The sequence below is a fragment of the Lepus europaeus genome, chromosome 7 (assembly GCF_033115175.1).
Source record: "Lepus europaeus isolate LE1 chromosome 7, mLepTim1.pri, whole genome shotgun sequence".
Lineage (NCBI taxonomy): Eukaryota > Metazoa > Chordata > Mammalia > Lagomorpha > Leporidae > Lepus > Lepus europaeus.
Genome location: NC_084833.1, coordinates 56,902,370 through 56,919,262, shown reverse-complemented (window position 1 = coordinate 56,919,262; position 16,893 = coordinate 56,902,370). Strand labels below are relative to the sequence as shown.

Genomic DNA, 16,893 nt, shown 5'->3' with positions numbered 1-16,893 from the left:
GTCAAAAATATACAAAAAAAATCAATGAAATGAGAGCTGATTTTTTGAAAAAAATAAATCAAATTGACACACCATTGGCCCAACTAACCAAGAAAAATAGGAAGAAGACCTAAATCAATAAAATCAGAGATGAAAAAGGAAATGTAACAAGAGGCACCACAGACATAAAAAGAATCATCAGGAATTACAACCAAAAAAAAAAAGCCAATAAATTGGCAAACCTAGAAGAAATGGATAGATTCCTGGACACATACAATAATCCTAAAATGAGTCACAAAGACATAGAACACCTAAACAGACCAATAACCAAGATAGAGATTGAATCAGTAACAAAGACCCTTCTTCCAACAAAGAAAAACCCAGGGCCTGATGGCTTCACTGCTGAATTCTACCAGACATTTAAAGAAGAACTAATTCCAATTCTCCTCAAGCCATTCAAAACAACTGAAAGGGAGGAATCCTCTCAAACTCCCTCTATGAAGCCTGCATCACCTTAATTCCTAAACCTGAAAAACATACAACAGAAAAACTGAACTATAGGCCAATATCATGAAGACCATAGATGCAAAAATCCTCAAAATACTAGCCAACCAAATCCAACAAAACATCAGAAAGATAATTTACCTGGACCAAGTGGGATTTATCACTGGTATGCAAGGATCACTCAACATTTGAAAATCAATAGATGTAATACACCACATTAACAAACTGAAGACCAAAAACCATATGGTTATTTCAATCAATGCAGAGAAAGCATTTGACAAAATTCAATACCCTTTTATGATGAAAACCTTATGCAAACTGGGTATAGAAGGAACTCTCCTCAACATAATCAAAGCAATTTATGACAAACCCACAGCCAGCATCCTACTGACTGGGGAAAAAATTGGAGGCATTCTCACTAAGATCCAGAACCAGACAAGGGTGCCCACTCTTAACACTACTACTCAATATAGTTCTGGAAGGTTTGGCCAGAGCCATTAGGTAAAAAAAAAAAAAAAAAAAAAAAAGGAAATCAAAGGGATACAAATTGGGAAGGAAAAAGTCCAACTATCCCTACTTGCAGATGACATGATTCTATATATAGGGGATCCAAAAGACTCCACCAAAAGACTATTGGAACTCATAGACAAATTTGGTAAAGTGGCAGGATATAAAACCAACATACAAAAATCAACAGCCTTTGTATACACAGACAATGCTATAGCTGAGAAAGAACTTCTAAGACCAATCCCATTCACAATAGCTACAAAAAACTTCAAGTACCTTGGAATAAATTTAACCAAGCATGTCAAAGATCTCTACAATGAGAACTACAAAACATTAAAAAAAAAAAAAAGTGGAAAAATCTTCCATGTTCATGGATTGGAAGAATCAACATCATCAAAATGTCCATACTTCCAAAAGCAATTTATATGACAAAACTGCAACAACATTCTCTCAGATTAGAAAAAATGATGCTACAATTCATATGGAAACACAAGAGATCCTGAATAGCTAAAGCAATCTTAAACAATAAAAACAAAGCTGGAGGCATCACAATACCAGATTTCAAGATATACTACAGGGCAGTTATAATCAAAACAGCCTGGTAATGGCATAAAAACAGACATATAAATCAATGGAGCAGAACAGAAACCCCAGAAATTAATCCAGGCATCTACCACCAATTTATCTTTGGCAAAGGAGGAAAAATCAACCCCTGGAGCCAAGACAGTCCCTTCAACAAATGGTGCTGAGAAAACTGGATCTCCACATACAGAAGTATAAAACAAGACCTCTACCATACACCTTACACAGAAATCCACTCAAAATGGATCAGAGACCTAAATTTACAAGACCTCTACCATACACCTTACACAGAAATCCACTCAAAATGGATCAGAGACCTAAATTTACAAGACCTCTACCATACACCTTACACAGAAATCCACTCAAAATGGATCAGAGACCTGAATCTGTAACATGATACCATCAAATTACTAGAGAACATTGGGGAAACTACAACACATTAGCAAAGGGAAAGACTTCTTGGAAAAGACTCCAGAAGTATAGATAATCAAAGCCAAAATTTACAAGTGGGATTACATCAAACTGACAGACTTCTATGCTGCAAAAGAAACACTCTCAGCAAAGTGAAGAGACAACTGAAAGAATAGGAGAAAATATTTGCAAATTATGCAACTGATAAGGGATTAACTTTCAGGATCTATAAAGAACTCAAGAAACTCAACAACCAAAAAATAACCTAGTCAGGAAATAGGCAAAGGACCTGATACATCTCAAGGAATTAGAAAAGCAAAAAACAAACAAAACCTCAAATTAGCAGAAGAAAAGAAATAACAAAGATCAAAGTAGAAATAAATAAAATGAAATAAATGAGTTGATTTTTTGAAAGGACAACAAACCTGAAAGACTTAGCTAGTCTAATAAAAAAAAAAAGACTCAAATAAAATCAGAGATGAAAATGGAGATATTGCAACTGATAGCACAAAATACAAAGGATCCTGGGACTAATATGAACTATAAGCCAACAAACTGGAAAATGTAGATTAACTGGGTACATATGACCTACCAAAGCTGAACCATAAAGACATAGAAAACCTGAATAAACCAATAATGATGAAAGAGACTTAATAAGTAAGAAAGTTTCCCAACAAAGAAAACCCCAGGACTCGATGACTTCACAAATGAGCTCTACTAAACTTTTAACAAAGAACTAACACCAATTCTTCTCAAACTATTCTGAAATAATGAAAAGGAAGGAATCCTTCCAAACTCATTCTAGAAGATCACTATCACTCTGATAATAAAGCCAAAAAAGATCAGAAACCTACAAACTAATCTCCATAATGAACACAATTGGAAAAATTCAACAAAATACTAATAAATCAAATCCCAACATTATATCAAAAATTAATTCACTGTGATTTACAGGATTTATCCCAGCAATGCAGAGATGGTTCAACATATGCAAAACAAACACATATCATGTCAACAAAATGAATGATAAAAATCACATGATCATCTAAATAGACTCAGAAAAAGCACACAATAAAATCCACTATTTACTCATGATTAAAACTCTGAACAAACTAAGTGTAGAAACATAATGCTTCAACACAATAAAGGCTCCATATGATAAACCTGCAGCAAACATCACACTGAATAGGGAAATTCAGAAAGCATTTCCTCTAGGAGCTGGAGCTAGTACGCTTACTCTTCCCTCTCAACCTTATACTGCAAGTCTTAGCTACAGCAATTAGACAGGAGAAAGAAATAAAAGTAACACAGATAAAGGCAAGAGGAGGGGCTGGCATTGTGGCACATTGGACTAAGCTGCCATTTGTGATCCAGCATCCCATACCAGAGTACTGGTTCAAGGCCCAGCTATACCAAAAGCAATAGGATGACAGCCCAAGTACTTGGATCTATGCCACTCATGTGGGAGAATGGATGGAGTTCTTGGCTTCAGCCTGGCCTAGCCTAGCTGTAATGATCACTTGGGGAAAGAACAAGCAGATGGAAGATCTTTCTCTCCCCAACTCCCTATCATTCTGCCTTTTGAATAATTTTTTTTTTTTTTAAAAAAGAGGAAATCGGCCGGTGCCACGGCTCAATAGGCTAATCCTCCGCCCGTGGCGCTGGCACCCCAGGTTCTAGCCCCTGTCGGGGTGCTGGATTCTGTCCCGGCTGCTCCTCTTCCAGTCCAGCTCTCTGCTGTGGCCTGGGAGTGCAGTGGAGGATGGCCCAAGTGCTTGGGCCCTGCACCCACATGGGAGACCAGGAGAAGCACCTGGTTCCTGGCTTCGGATCAGCACGGTGTGCGGGCTGCAGCGCACCAGCCCCAGCGGCCATCGGGAGGTGAACCAACGGAAAAGGAAGACCTTTCTGTCTCTCTCACTGTCCACTCTGCCTGTCCAAAATAAAATAAAATAAAATAAAAAAGAGGAAATCAATGCTGAAATTTTGGTACAGCAGGTTAAGCGTCCATTTGCAATGCTGGCATCCCATACAGACCCCAGTATAAGTTCTGGCTGCTCCATTTCCAATGCAGCTTCCTTCTAATGTGTCTGGGAAAAGAAGCAGAGATGGCCCAAGTATCTGCGCTCCTGCCATCCACATGGGAAACCCAGATGGAGTTCCAGGCTCCTGGCTTCAGCCTGGTCCAGCCCAGGCTTTTGAGGCCATTTGTGGAATGAACCAGTAGATGAAGGATTGATCTCTCACTTGCTCTCTCTCTCCCTAACTCTGCCTTTCAAATAAATATATTTTTTTAAAAAAATAGGAAGTCAAATTATCCCATAATGTAGAAGATTCAATATGCAGACAAATCTCAAGTCTCCACCAAAAGATTACTAGAACTGATCAACAAGTTCAGTGAAGTTGTAGGACACAAAATCAACACACAAAATTCCATAGCATTTGTATACATTAATAACAAATTCAGTTAAAAAAACATCAAAATCTGCCCTATTCACACAGCTACCAAGAGTAATAAAATATCTAGGAATAAATTTAACTAAGCATATAGAAGAGCTCTACAAAGAAAATTATAAAGCATTGAAGAAAGAAATTGAAGTGTGGAGAGGAGAGAACTCTTATATACTGTTAGTAGAATGCAAATTAATAACAGCCAGTATGGAAAACAGTATGACATTTTCTCAAAAAATCTAAAAATAGGTCTACCACATGATCCAGCTATCCCCCTTCTGAGTATATATTCAAAGAAAATGAAATCAGGATTTCCCGGGAGCGGCAAGATGGCGGAATAGGAAGGGAGCACATTGATAGTTCAGCAAGACACACAGGTTAATAAAAGTGGAGATACTGCAGGGTCAAGGAAGAGTAGGGGAAGAAACAGCAGCGGAAACTCTTCCGGAACTAGTGATTCACAGTGGACCTGCGTGGAGAGCGTGGGAGCCCAAGTTCGGGACACCAGCGGCAGACTCAACACACCAGCGCTGGAACGCGAGGTGAGCCAAACCTCAATAGCCCGAGACACCAGCGGGCAAGCGGAAAGAGGAGACTAGAGGGAACGAGGCTTGAAACTCCGTGGGGAAAAGTTCACCAGGCTAACTAGAAGAGAGAGAGGGAAAAAAAAAAAAAAGTGACCGATAGGGACACGAGTTTCTCTCTCTCTGCTCACCCCTCAAAGGCGAGCAAGACAAAGAGCAGGCGCCATTTTGGACATACGTCATAAGCAGGGCGACCTCAGGTCTGCACCAGCCCTGAGCCTAGCAGAAAAACCTGACTCTGGGGGGAGGGGTGAAATAACAGGAGATTAGCATCTAATTTGGCAATCCAGTGGGAGACTGCAGGAGAATTGGAGCCCACACCGAGGGCAGCAGAGATTCCCTGTGTGGTCCTTGGGAAAGAGCTTCCGATCTCTGGCTCCTGTGGGTATATCATTCGCCTGCTACCTACCTCCAATTACGTTCAGCTGTGCGGAATTACTTCCCTTTTGAATCAAAAAAAAAAAAAAAAGAGAGAGATTTACCACACCTAACCTGGGAGTGTCATCTTTGACACACCCTCAACCCTGAGGAACCAAACACAGCTCTCAGTCCACACTTATCTCAAGCCTCTAAGGCTCCACCGAAAGCAGACAGTCCTCTTAATATAGAGCCATAGTGTAACAAGAAAAAATACCACAGTGAAGAAACCAAATATCTCCAACATGCCATACAACAAACGCAAAAACCGAGGTAACAAGAACAAGGAAGACACTATGATGCCCCCAAATGAAAAAGACACCCCAATTCAAGATTATGAAGATGATGAGATAGAAGAAATGCAAGAAGCGGATCTCAAAAAATTGATAAGAACATTAAGAAGTTCTCAAAAACAAATTCTTGAACTACAGAAATCCTTAATGGACAAGATAGAAAATCTCTCTCGTGAAAAGGAAATATTAAGGAGGAATCAAAATGAAATGAAACAACTAGTGGAACAAGAAACTCTGATAGTGACAAAAAACCACAATGAAATGAAGAACTCAATAGATCAAATGACAAACACATTAGAGAGCCTTAAAAACAGAATGGGCGAAGCAGAAGAGAGAATATCAGACTTAGAAGACAGAGAACAGGAAAGGAAACAGGCAAACCAAAGAAAAGAAGAAGAAATTAGAAATCTAAAAAATATTGTCGGGAATCTACAGGATACTATTAAAAAACCTAATATTCGGGTGCTAGGAGTTCCTGAAGGCATGGAGAGGAAGAAAGGATTAGAAGGCATTTTCAGTGAGATACTAGCAGAAAATTTCCCAGGTTTGGAGAAGGACAGAGGCATCTTAGTACAGGAACCTTATAGAACCCCTAATAAACATGACCAAAAGAGATCCTCACCACGACACATTGTAATCAAACTCACCACAGTGAAACATAAAGAAAAGATTCTAAAAGGTGCAAGAGAGAAACGTCAGATTACTCTCAGAGGATCTCCAATTAGACTCACAGCAGACTTCTCATCAGAAACCCTACAAGCTAGAAGGGAATGGCGAGATATAGCCCAGGTATAACTGCCAGCCCAGAATATTATATCCTGCAAAGCTCTCATTTGTGAATGAAGGTGAAATTAAGACTTTTCATAGCAAACTGAAACTGAAAGAATTTTTTTTTCCACTCATCTTGCCCTGCAAAAGATGCTTAAAGATGTGTTACACACAGAAACACAGAAACATGGTCACCAATATGAAAGAAGGTAAAGGAAGGAAACCTCACAGCAAAAGATCACAGGAAGCTGAATTTCTCTTTGACATAGAATTAAACTCTGATGCTCTGTTAAAGCAATGTGTTAAAGTAATCTAAAAACAAAAAGCAATTCAAATCAATTGGCAATCTACAAAAAGAGTTAAAGATTTTAAAAGCTATTATTAAAATTGCTATATTGGTCTATTATGCTATGTTATATGTGTGTACATATTGTATGTCCACATGGGGAAATTTTATTAAGAGTTTTATTTTAAATGGCTTATAGATAAGATTGTCCATAAATTTAAGCTGCTAAAATGAATCAAAGATACATTTTAATTTGTGTGACCTGAATCTGTGTATCATGTTTTAAACTTGTTGGTAAAAAGAAACTAAAAACATTTTAGATGGTTGTGCTTAAGTTTACTGGTTAAACAAACTACACCATGTTAGATATTTAAGAGGTGTTTTCAAATACATGATTCTTAAAATTTATAGAAGGCATTGGACCTTCTGGTAAATGTTTTCTTAAGTTGTTATCTAATGGTTGAAACGGTTTGCTAAGTATTCATGTGATATTGCTATTGTCAGCGAGCGATCTAGGACTTGCTCCCTCATTTCTCTATTCTAAGCCCAACTTGTTCTTTCATTTCTCTATTCTCTTCAAGATAGGAAACTAATTCTATTATGAAGGAATCTGTAGGACGTACAATTTAATCTTTAGACCTTATAAAAGAGATGGCTAACATTTTTCTGTAATAGCATAGCCAAAATAAGAACTTAAATAATAATCTCATAGCTAGATTCACTTCGCCATCAGCAAAGTATACAGTAAGTAGAAAAAACCTCCCTTTCAGACCAAAGGGAAAGAAAGTTTTAAAGTGAGAATATAATTTTCCTCATGGGCATTGTCTACCTTAGAAAAACTACTACAGAACATGCCTGTGACTATAGACTTGTAGTTCAGGCCACCGAAGATTAGAGATGGGACATGGGCACTCCCTTGACTTGCATCCTCTGGTCTGCTTTAACACAAACCAGGAGGAAAAGAAAGCTAGGCATCAAGGGCAAGGGGTGGCAGGCCTATTAATGGCTGATCTGTACAGTGATCTGCCCTCAAGGAGACCCAACAGGCCAGTCTACTGCAGTGGCTTTCAATGTGGTAAGCCTGGGCTTCAGCAGAAGTCAGCTTGTGAAGAGCCCTGGCAGCTCTGCCAAGAGTTGGATCACTGGAAATGGACCTGCCCTGGAGTCGAAGGATGCCCAGGTCAGAGCCACAGATCTTATTGGCTCTAAGCTGAAAAGCCCTTCACTCAGCCCAACTTCCAAAGTGACCACTGCAGCTGAGGGGATGGTCAAGTAGGGTCAGCAACATTGCAGGCAGAACTGTAAATTTCTTGTTAGAGATGCCACCTGCCTTTACCTGGCCAGCTCTCCTCCCAGGCCAGCCAAGTAATGAAAGTCAACAGAGTGCCTTCCCCTAGGAGGTTCACACCTCCCTTAGGATATACCCCATGTGAAGAGATAGATAGGTCTGGGCCTCTTAACTTACAAGGCCTAAAGCCCACCAGATTATTATCAAGCCCCTTCTATCAGGTTCTATTTGCCTCTCAATCAGAAAACTTAATTGTAGCTTAGACAGCACCTTTCTTAGCTCCTCTAATAATGACTCTGTCCTTTGTTCTAGACCCTGTCTAGCACACTTAAGCCTCATTCCTTTGTAATCATAACCTCTACTCAACCACCTATGGCTCTACTCCCAACCTGTGTGTACTGATGGTCCTCTTCCCCACTTAATGCTGTATAATTGTTCAAACCTGGTAAATGCCACTCTTAGGATCATTGGTTACTATCCTCACTCTGTCTTTTATGACCTTGTCTAAATATGATCAGAGTCGGCAAACTTGGAAGGCTTCCATAGCCTTGGCAACTCATGACGACAGCCTAGGGTGGTTACTGGCGCCATAAACTAGAGTGTCAATTTGTTGGGTCAACAACAGGAGCCACTGTGCACTTGCTCCTCATGTGGGATCTCTGTCCTTAATGTGCTGTACATTGTGATTTAATGCTATAACTAGTACTCAAACAGTATGTTTCACTTTGTGTTTCTATGTGGGTGCAAACTGTTGAAATCTTTATACTAAATTGATCTTCTGTATATAAAGAGAATTGAAAATGAATCTTGATGTGAATGGAAGGGGAGAGGGAGCGGGAGAGGGGAGGGTTGTGGGTGGGAGGGAAGTTATGGGAGGGGGAAGCCATTGTAATCCATAAGCTGTACACTGGAAATTTATATTCATTAAATAAAAGTTTAAAAAAAAAAAAAGAAAAAGAAAATGAAATCAGCATATCAAACAGGAACCTGCACTCCCATGTTTACTGATACACTATCCACTATAAGCTACGAAATCAATATAGATGCCCATCAACGAATGACTGGGTAATGAAAATGTGGTGCATATATATGCATAACAGAACATTAAGCCATAAAAAAGAAAGGTACCACAACAAAATAGATGGAACTAGAGTACATTATGTTAAGTGAAGTAAGTCAGACTCAGAAAACAAACCGTTATCACATGTTCTGTCTCATACACAGAGGTTAAAACAAAGTCAATCTGGGGGCTGGCACTGTGATGCAGTAGGTTAATCCTCCGCTTGCAGCGCTGGAATCCCATATGGGCGCGGGTTCTAGTCCCGGCTGCTCCACTTCCAGTCCAGCTCTCTGCTATGGCCTGGGAAAGCAGTGGAAGATGGCCCAAGTCCTTGGGCCCCTGCACCCTCGTGGGAGACCTGGAAGAAGCACCTGGCTCCAGTTTTCAGATCGGTGCAGCTCCGGCCATTTGGAGAGTGAACCAACAGAACAAAGACCTTTCTCTCTTTCTCTCCCTCTGTCTGTAACTCTCTCAAATAAAATAAATACAATCTTTAAAAAATTAAGTATAAAGTTTTTTTTAAAAAAAAAAAAGTCAATCTGGATACAAAATAGTGATTCCTAGAGTTTGGGAAGGGACAAAGGCAAAGGGAGATTGGGTAACAGGTACCAAAAAAGTAAGACAGGGGCTGGTGCTGTGGTGTAGCGGGTAAAGCCTCCGCCTGCAGTGCCGGCATCCCATATGGGTGCCAGTTTGAGTCCCGGCTGCTCTGCTTTTAATACAGCTCTCTGCTATGGCCTGGGAAAGCAGAAGATGGGCCCAGTCCTTAGGCCCCTGCACCGACGTGGGACACCTGGAAGAAGCTCCTGGCTCCTGTTTTCCGACTGGCTCAGCTCTAGCCATTGCAGCCATCTGGGGAATGAACCAGCAGGTGGAAGATTGACATATTTCTCTCTCTCTCTCTCTCTCTCTCTCTCTCCCTCCCTCCCTCCCTCTCTCCCTCCCTCTCTCCCTCTCTCCCTCTCTCCCTCTCCCTCTCTCCCTCTGCATCTCTGTATCTCTTTCAAATAAATAAATAAATCTTAAAAGAGTAAGATGGAATAATTTCTAGTGTTCTACAGCACAGTGGGGTAACTATGGTTCAAAATAACCTATGAGGCCGGCGCCATGGCTCACTAGGCTAATCCTCCGCCTGTGGCGCCGGCACCCTGGGTTCTAGTCTTGGTTGGGGCGCCAGATTCTGTCCCAGTTGCTCCTCTTCCAGTCCAGCTCTCTGCTGCAGCCCAGGAGGGCAGTGGAGGATGGCCCAAGTGGTTGGGCCCTGCACCCACATGGGAGACCAGGAAAGCACCTGGCTCCTGGCTTCGGATCAGTGCAGCACGCCGGCCATGGCGGCCATTTGAGGGGTGAACCAACAGAAGGAAGACCTTTCTCTCTGTCTCTCTAACTCTGTCAAAAATAAATAAAATAACCTATGATCATTTTTATGGACAGAGGAACTTGAAGGCTCCAAAGTGACAAGAAGGAAATGTCAATTAACCTGGTTTGATCTGTATACAACGTATGTGTTTACTGAAGTATCTTGCTGTATCTCATGAACGTGTACAATTGAAAAACATTTTTAAATGCTATCATGTGAAAAGGGGACTGTGCTCACTTCACATACCTCAGTAGGTAAAACTGGATGCTATAGTGATTAAATTTTAAGAATTTTTCAAATAATCAGGCTGTCCCTTTTTTAAAGCAGAATTTCTAGGTTCTGTGAATTCTCCAAATTGAAACTCAAATTTTGGATGTATGTACAAATAGCATGTACATTTTTCTTTTCTTTTTTTTGGATTTTTATTTTTTATTTTTATTTTTATTTTTTTTTTATTTTTGACAGGCAGAGTGGACAGAGAGAGAGAGACAGAGAGAAAGGTCTTCCTTTTGCCGTTGGTTCACCCTCCAATGGCCGCCGCGGTAGCGCGCTGCGGCCGGCGCACCGCGCTGATCCGATGGCAGGAGCCAGGTGCTTATCCTGGTCTCCCATGGGGTACAGGGCCCAAGCACTTGGGCCATCCTCCACTGCACTCCCTGGCCACAGCAGAGAGCTGGCCTGGAAGAGGGGCAACCGGGACAGGATCGGTGCCCCAACCGGGACTAGAACCCGGTGTGCCGGCGCCGCAAGGCGGAGGATTAGCCTAGTGAGCCGTGGCGCCGGCCGAGCATGTACATTTTTCTACAGAGAAAAATATACAGCTTTCATCGGATTCAGAAAGGGGCATATAACCCAAAAATTATTAAAATTCACTACTTTTAAAATGTTAACAAAGTTTGGTTCCTCATATATATCATTCAGGTGGGATTTGGGGACAGGCATCGCAGCACAGCGGGGTTTAAGCCACTACCTGGGATGCCCACATTCCATACAGGAGTGCTGGTTTGAATCCCAGATACTGTGCCTCTGATCCAGCTTCCTGTTAATGCACACTCTGAGATGCAGCACAGGATGGCTCAAGTACTTAGGCTCCTGACACCCACACAGGAGACCCAAATGGATTTCTAGGCTCTTGGCTTTTGCCTGGTCCAGCCCTACTTGTGAGCTTTTGGGAGAGTGAACCAGCAGATGGAAGTCCTGTGTTTGTGTGTCAGTTTGCCTTTCAAGTAGATGAAAACAAATCAACATTAAAAAGAAAAAGGTTTTGCCTAGATTATACTACTTCAGTAATTTGTAATGTGGAAAGAGAATTCACAATACTGTAGCTTCATAAGTTAAATTTATTCATGTAAAAGTATTTATTATTCATGTAAAAGTATATATTATGTCAGGCACTAAAAAATACTGGTTACAAAAAAAGACAAAGGTTCCTATCCTCATGCAGCTTGCATTCTTAACGAAGACGACCAAAAAAAAAGTAAGCAAGTGAGAAGATTTCACACTAGAGTACCTCAAAAAATCATGGAAAGGGGTATTAAATAAATTTACTTTGAAGCAAAAAAAATTGCAATTCGTGCACAGTTTTTGCATGATGCACATTTTCCATAAATTTTTGAAGATATCTTGTATTACACAGGGATTCAATGAAGAAAATAAAACAAGATGGTTTCACAATACACATTTCCATGGAGATTTTGAAGATCTTTTGTACTATATAGGAATTCAGTGAAGAAAACAAGATGGAATGGGAGTGACAGAATGGAAAGTTATTTTAGCTAGGGTCATTAGGGAAAGTCTCTCTGAATAGGTTACACTTATGCTGAAACTTGAATAGAAAGAAAGAAGCTAATGTAAGAATACTTCAGGAATAAAGATCAGAAAGGACAAAGATCCTAAAAGTTGAGAACATTAAATACCAGCATCTGAGTTCTCAGGGGAGAAGCAACATCTATTCTCCTCTCTATACCCTCCTCAACACTGGTAAGAGCACCTCACACTCACATTCAATAGTACTTGTTTAAGATAATTCACTATAATGGGAATTCAACTCAATAATTAAAAAAAAACTGTTTTAGAAGAATCTTCACTATACAAGAGCATCATGAATTTATTCCTTCCAAGGCAAACATTATTAGACAAAACGAGGAAAGCCTTTAGATTTTTTCAGTAAGACAGAAGAGAAATGACAAATGTGCAAAGATGTTTTCAAAGTCTCTTCCAGGTGGACAGTCTTAACAAGCATGAAGATTACAAAGCAAATTCTGTAACGAGAATTGTGTGTTCAGTCTGCTCTCCACTCCTAAAGCTTGGTGCTCCACGTTTATAGCGTATGTAATCTGTGCTGCTCAGGATGGAACTACAGAGCACAGATCAGAAGGCAATGGATTACAGTCCACAAGGAGCTGTCCAGCAGTCAACAGGTTCAGCAACGGTGGCAGCGTTCAGAGCCCATAAAATCGTGACTCAAGGATGTTAATGGAACAACTCAAAAGAGAAAGTTACCAGTAAAACTTCCGACTACAGAGAATAGTTCTGCTCCTTCTCCCAGCCTTCAGCACCCATACCTTCACATTCATTCTGTAAAAGCCCAGGAATGCAGTCCAGGGGATGGGCTTTTAAACAGCACCACACCAGTAACAAAGGATTGACAGGTGGTCAACCTCCAAGACAAATATTGCTTAATTAAGAGGTACGCAGTAATTTGTTCGTTCTCAGCTCAGTCACTGAAACGTGGCTTATTAAAGTCTTCAGGTTATGTTTCTAAAGGCATGAAAAAGAGCCTAAAGCATTGAGCGCCCCATACCCAGCTGAAAGTACACGAGTTAACACCATCACTTCCAACTGACGTCGTTTCTCCAAATTAACAGAAACCACTGGCAAACCCTAACGACGGAAAGCCAACTGGGAGGTCTACTGGCTCAAGGCACGTGAACAGATGATTGACAAGATGAGTGAGGGGAGGAAGAACGGGGCTGCCAGCCTACAGGGTGGGCGGGCGCGCCACTACCTAGAGGGTGCCCAGGCAGGTGTGCGGCAGAACCCCCAGAGCGACCCCGTCCCGGGAGGAGCTGGGCCGCTGCCCGCGGACGCCACGAGAACCGTGGGGCTCGGGTCCTCCCACCCGCCGCCTCGGCCGGTGTGCCGGGGACCTTGGTGGGGACCAGGGACGCCCAGAGTCTGCCCTCCCTCAACCAGCGTCCTCGGTATCCGTCTACAGCGAGAGCTTCAGGCCCGCTCTTACCTTCGGGAGCCGGCGGCGGCTCCTGCCGCTTGCCACGGGGCAGGAACGCCTTGGGCAGCAACAGCGACAGAGCCAGGACGAGACCCGAGGCCAGGGCCACTCTCTGCACTGTGGAGTACGCCATGGCCGCTCACCGTCGCCGAAGGTGCAGACCCCAGCCGGAGCCGGAACCGGAACCTTAGCGCGGCGGCCGCTCGCGACCAAACCCCGGGCTGCGCGGACGGAGTCGCGCGAGGGACAAGGTGCGCGAGGCGCCCGCGCCTCTGCCTCCGCGGACCGAGCTGACCCGCTCCTCCGGCGGGGAACTGGAACCCTCGGCCTCGCGTTGTCACTATCTAGAAGCTCCGCCTTGCCTCTCGCTCCCCTCAGCCGCCCGCTCCCCCTCACTCCGGCGGCTGCACCCTTCTCTCCGCCCGTACCGACCGCCTCTGCTCACCACGCACCCCACCCATTTCCTTCTTTATCGCAAGGACCTCGCCTTCTTCCAGCTTCCGCTCCTGCCCCCTCGAATCTGGTCTCTGTCGGCAGCCACAGGTGATAGTACTAAATCACGAGACCAATTTTCTCTCCACAACTTAAGACCTTTCCCTAACTCCCATTCTGTGACTTTGTTATCTTCGGAACAATCAGCTCCAGTCTGTGACTTCGGCCCCGGCGCCTTCTGGTCTTTGCAGCACTCCATCCAAACTGGGTGATTTGCTGTTGCCCTAGCATAAGCCTTGTCTTCAGGAGATCATCCTGTTACCACTGCCTGGGAAATTGCTGACGCCCCGGCCACCTCTTAAAACTTCCTGATAACTGATGGGCTCCCCTGTAGGGCAACAAGTAGCTATCTAAACAAGGCAATACAGGCATTGGGAAAAGCGCCTTAGAAAAGGCGAAGTTGGAGTTAGTCTGATCCTTCCTCTGCACATTGCCATCCTCTGGCTGAATCAGTGGGGTCTGCCTGAACCCCCAACATGAGCCAGAATAAACCTCTTTCCTTCATAAGTAGCTCCTGTCAGGTATTGCCCCAGTTCCTCGGAGCCCCAACATTTCATAGGTTTTATTTGCTTCTTATGGGCTTTCCCTTTGAGGGTGTTCAACTCTTTATGCTCTACACCTGCACTCCCCCATACAGGAGGCAACTAGCCACACCGGGCTAACAAGCTGTTGAAATGTGGCTGGCGGTGCTACACATTTTGAAATCATGGTGTTTTGGTTCACTTACCAGCCGACATTAATTTTACACATTTCTCTGTACTTTTTAATAAAATGTGGCTACTGGAAAAATTTTAATTACACATGTAGCCTGCATGTTCCTATCAGATAGTGTTGCTCTGCACCTTACAGAATTTTGACATTTCTCATCTGCTTTCAGTTTTCTACCATTCTCTTTCCTCTTTTTTCATTTCCGTTTTGGGAGCCGTCTGGGGAAAGCAAAGATAAAGGCATGAATTACAACTGCCATGTTTACCTGGAAGTTCCATCAAAGCTTTTCGCAAGTAGCTGCTGCTTGTATTTGTAGTCCGACTCATTTGTATCCTGTCAACAACTATAGCCCAGCCAAAACGAATCACTGACAATTTTCTGAACACACCAGGAAGCGTCCAGCTTTCTGTTCTTCTCTGGAATACCCTTCTAACCCTTCCTCCTTGTCTGCCTGGTATGTTATTGTGCGTCAGCAACATTGAAGGAAGAACTGTAAATTTCTTGTTAGAGATGCCACCTGCCTTTACCTGGCCAGCTCTCCTCCCAGGCCAGCTAAGTAATGAAAGTCAACAGAGTGCCTTCCCCTAGGAGGTTCACACCTCCCTAAGGATGTACCCCATGTGAAGAGATAGATAGGTCTGGGCCTCTTAACTTACAAGGCCTAAAGCCCAACAGATTATTATCAAGCCCCTTCTATCAGGTTCTATTTGCCTCTCAATCAGAAAACTTAATTGTAGCTTAGACAGCACCTTTCTTAGCTCCTCTAATAATGACTCTGTTCTAGACCCTGTCTAGCGCACTTGGGCCTCATTCCTTTGTAATCATAACCTCTACTCTACCACCAATGGCTCTACTCCCAACCTGTGTGTACTGATGGTCCTCTTCCCCACTTAATGCTGTATAATTGTCCAGAACTGGTTACTGCCACTCTTAGGATCATTGGTTACTATCCTCACTCTGTCTTTTATGACCTTGTCTAAATATGATCAGAGTCAGCGAACTTGGAAGGCTTCCATAGCCTTGGCAACTCATGACGACAGCCTAGGGTGGTTACTGGCGCCATAGACTAGAGTGTCAATTTGTTGGGTCAACAACAGGAGTCACTGTGCACTTGCTTCTCATGTGGGATCTCTGTCCTTAATGTGCTGTACATTTTGATTTAATGCTATAACTAGTACTTAAACAGTATGTTTCACTTTGTGTTTCTATGTGGGTGCAAACTGTTGAAATCTTTACTGAATATATACTAAATTGATCTTCTGTATATAAAGATAATTGAAAATGAATCTTGATGTGAATGGAAGGGGAGAGGGAGCGGGAGAGGGGAGGGTTGCAGTGGGAGGGAAGTTATGGGAGGGGGAAGCCATTGTAATCCATAAGCTGTACTTTGGAAATTTATATTCATTAAATGAAAGTTAAAAAAAAAGAAATGTGAAAAGAGACATGAGAAATTACTCTAGCTTGGCAAAGGGGCTCTCTTTAGATCTTAAAAACAGCTGGGGATAACCTGTTCTCTCCCTGCAGACTAACAGCATCGTCCAAGCAGCACATTCTGGGACAGACAGGACATCTCCCAAAGCATCCCCTAGGACTGGAAAGCCTCCAAGGGACACATTCTGGAAGACTGAGTCAAAATGAGAAATTAAAAATGAAACAGAAGAGAAGGCGGTGAGGAGAAAATAGAGAGGAAAGGCAGAAGGCCAAGGAGGAAGGAAGCACACGGGACGGTAGCCAGCTCACAACCTCCCTGCCCAGGGGCTCCCAGGTCCTATGCAGCCGGACCCTGACCGCTGCCTTCTGGCTGCCATATTCAGTCCCACTTCAGCAGCCTGCCTTCTTAGGACCTGGATAACTCGCCCTCTTGCCCTAGGTCATTCTCTCCTCTCTGGACCAGTATGAGCTTTGATTCCTCCTCAGGAGGATCATTTCTTTAACCCATTTCCTTCCCTCATCCCCTTATACAGACGATCT

The 16,893-nt window shown here is 42.8% G+C and overlaps 1 protein-coding gene across 2 annotated transcripts in view; it reads right to left on the bottom strand.

Moving 5' to 3' along the window:
• RIC3 (RIC3 acetylcholine receptor chaperone) overlaps positions 1-13,871 on the bottom strand; it is an 84,249-nt gene extending 70,378 nt beyond the window's left edge. For both annotated transcript variants that reach the window (XM_062196559.1, XM_062196560.1), the window contains exon 1: positions 13,732-13,871. In XM_062196559.1, the coding sequence (XP_062052543.1) occupies positions 13,732-13,855 (124 nt within the window). In that variant the 5' untranslated portion in view covers positions 13,856-13,871. The remainder of the gene's footprint in view (positions 1-13,731) is intronic.
• Positions 13,872-16,893: the final 3,022 nt, after the last annotated feature.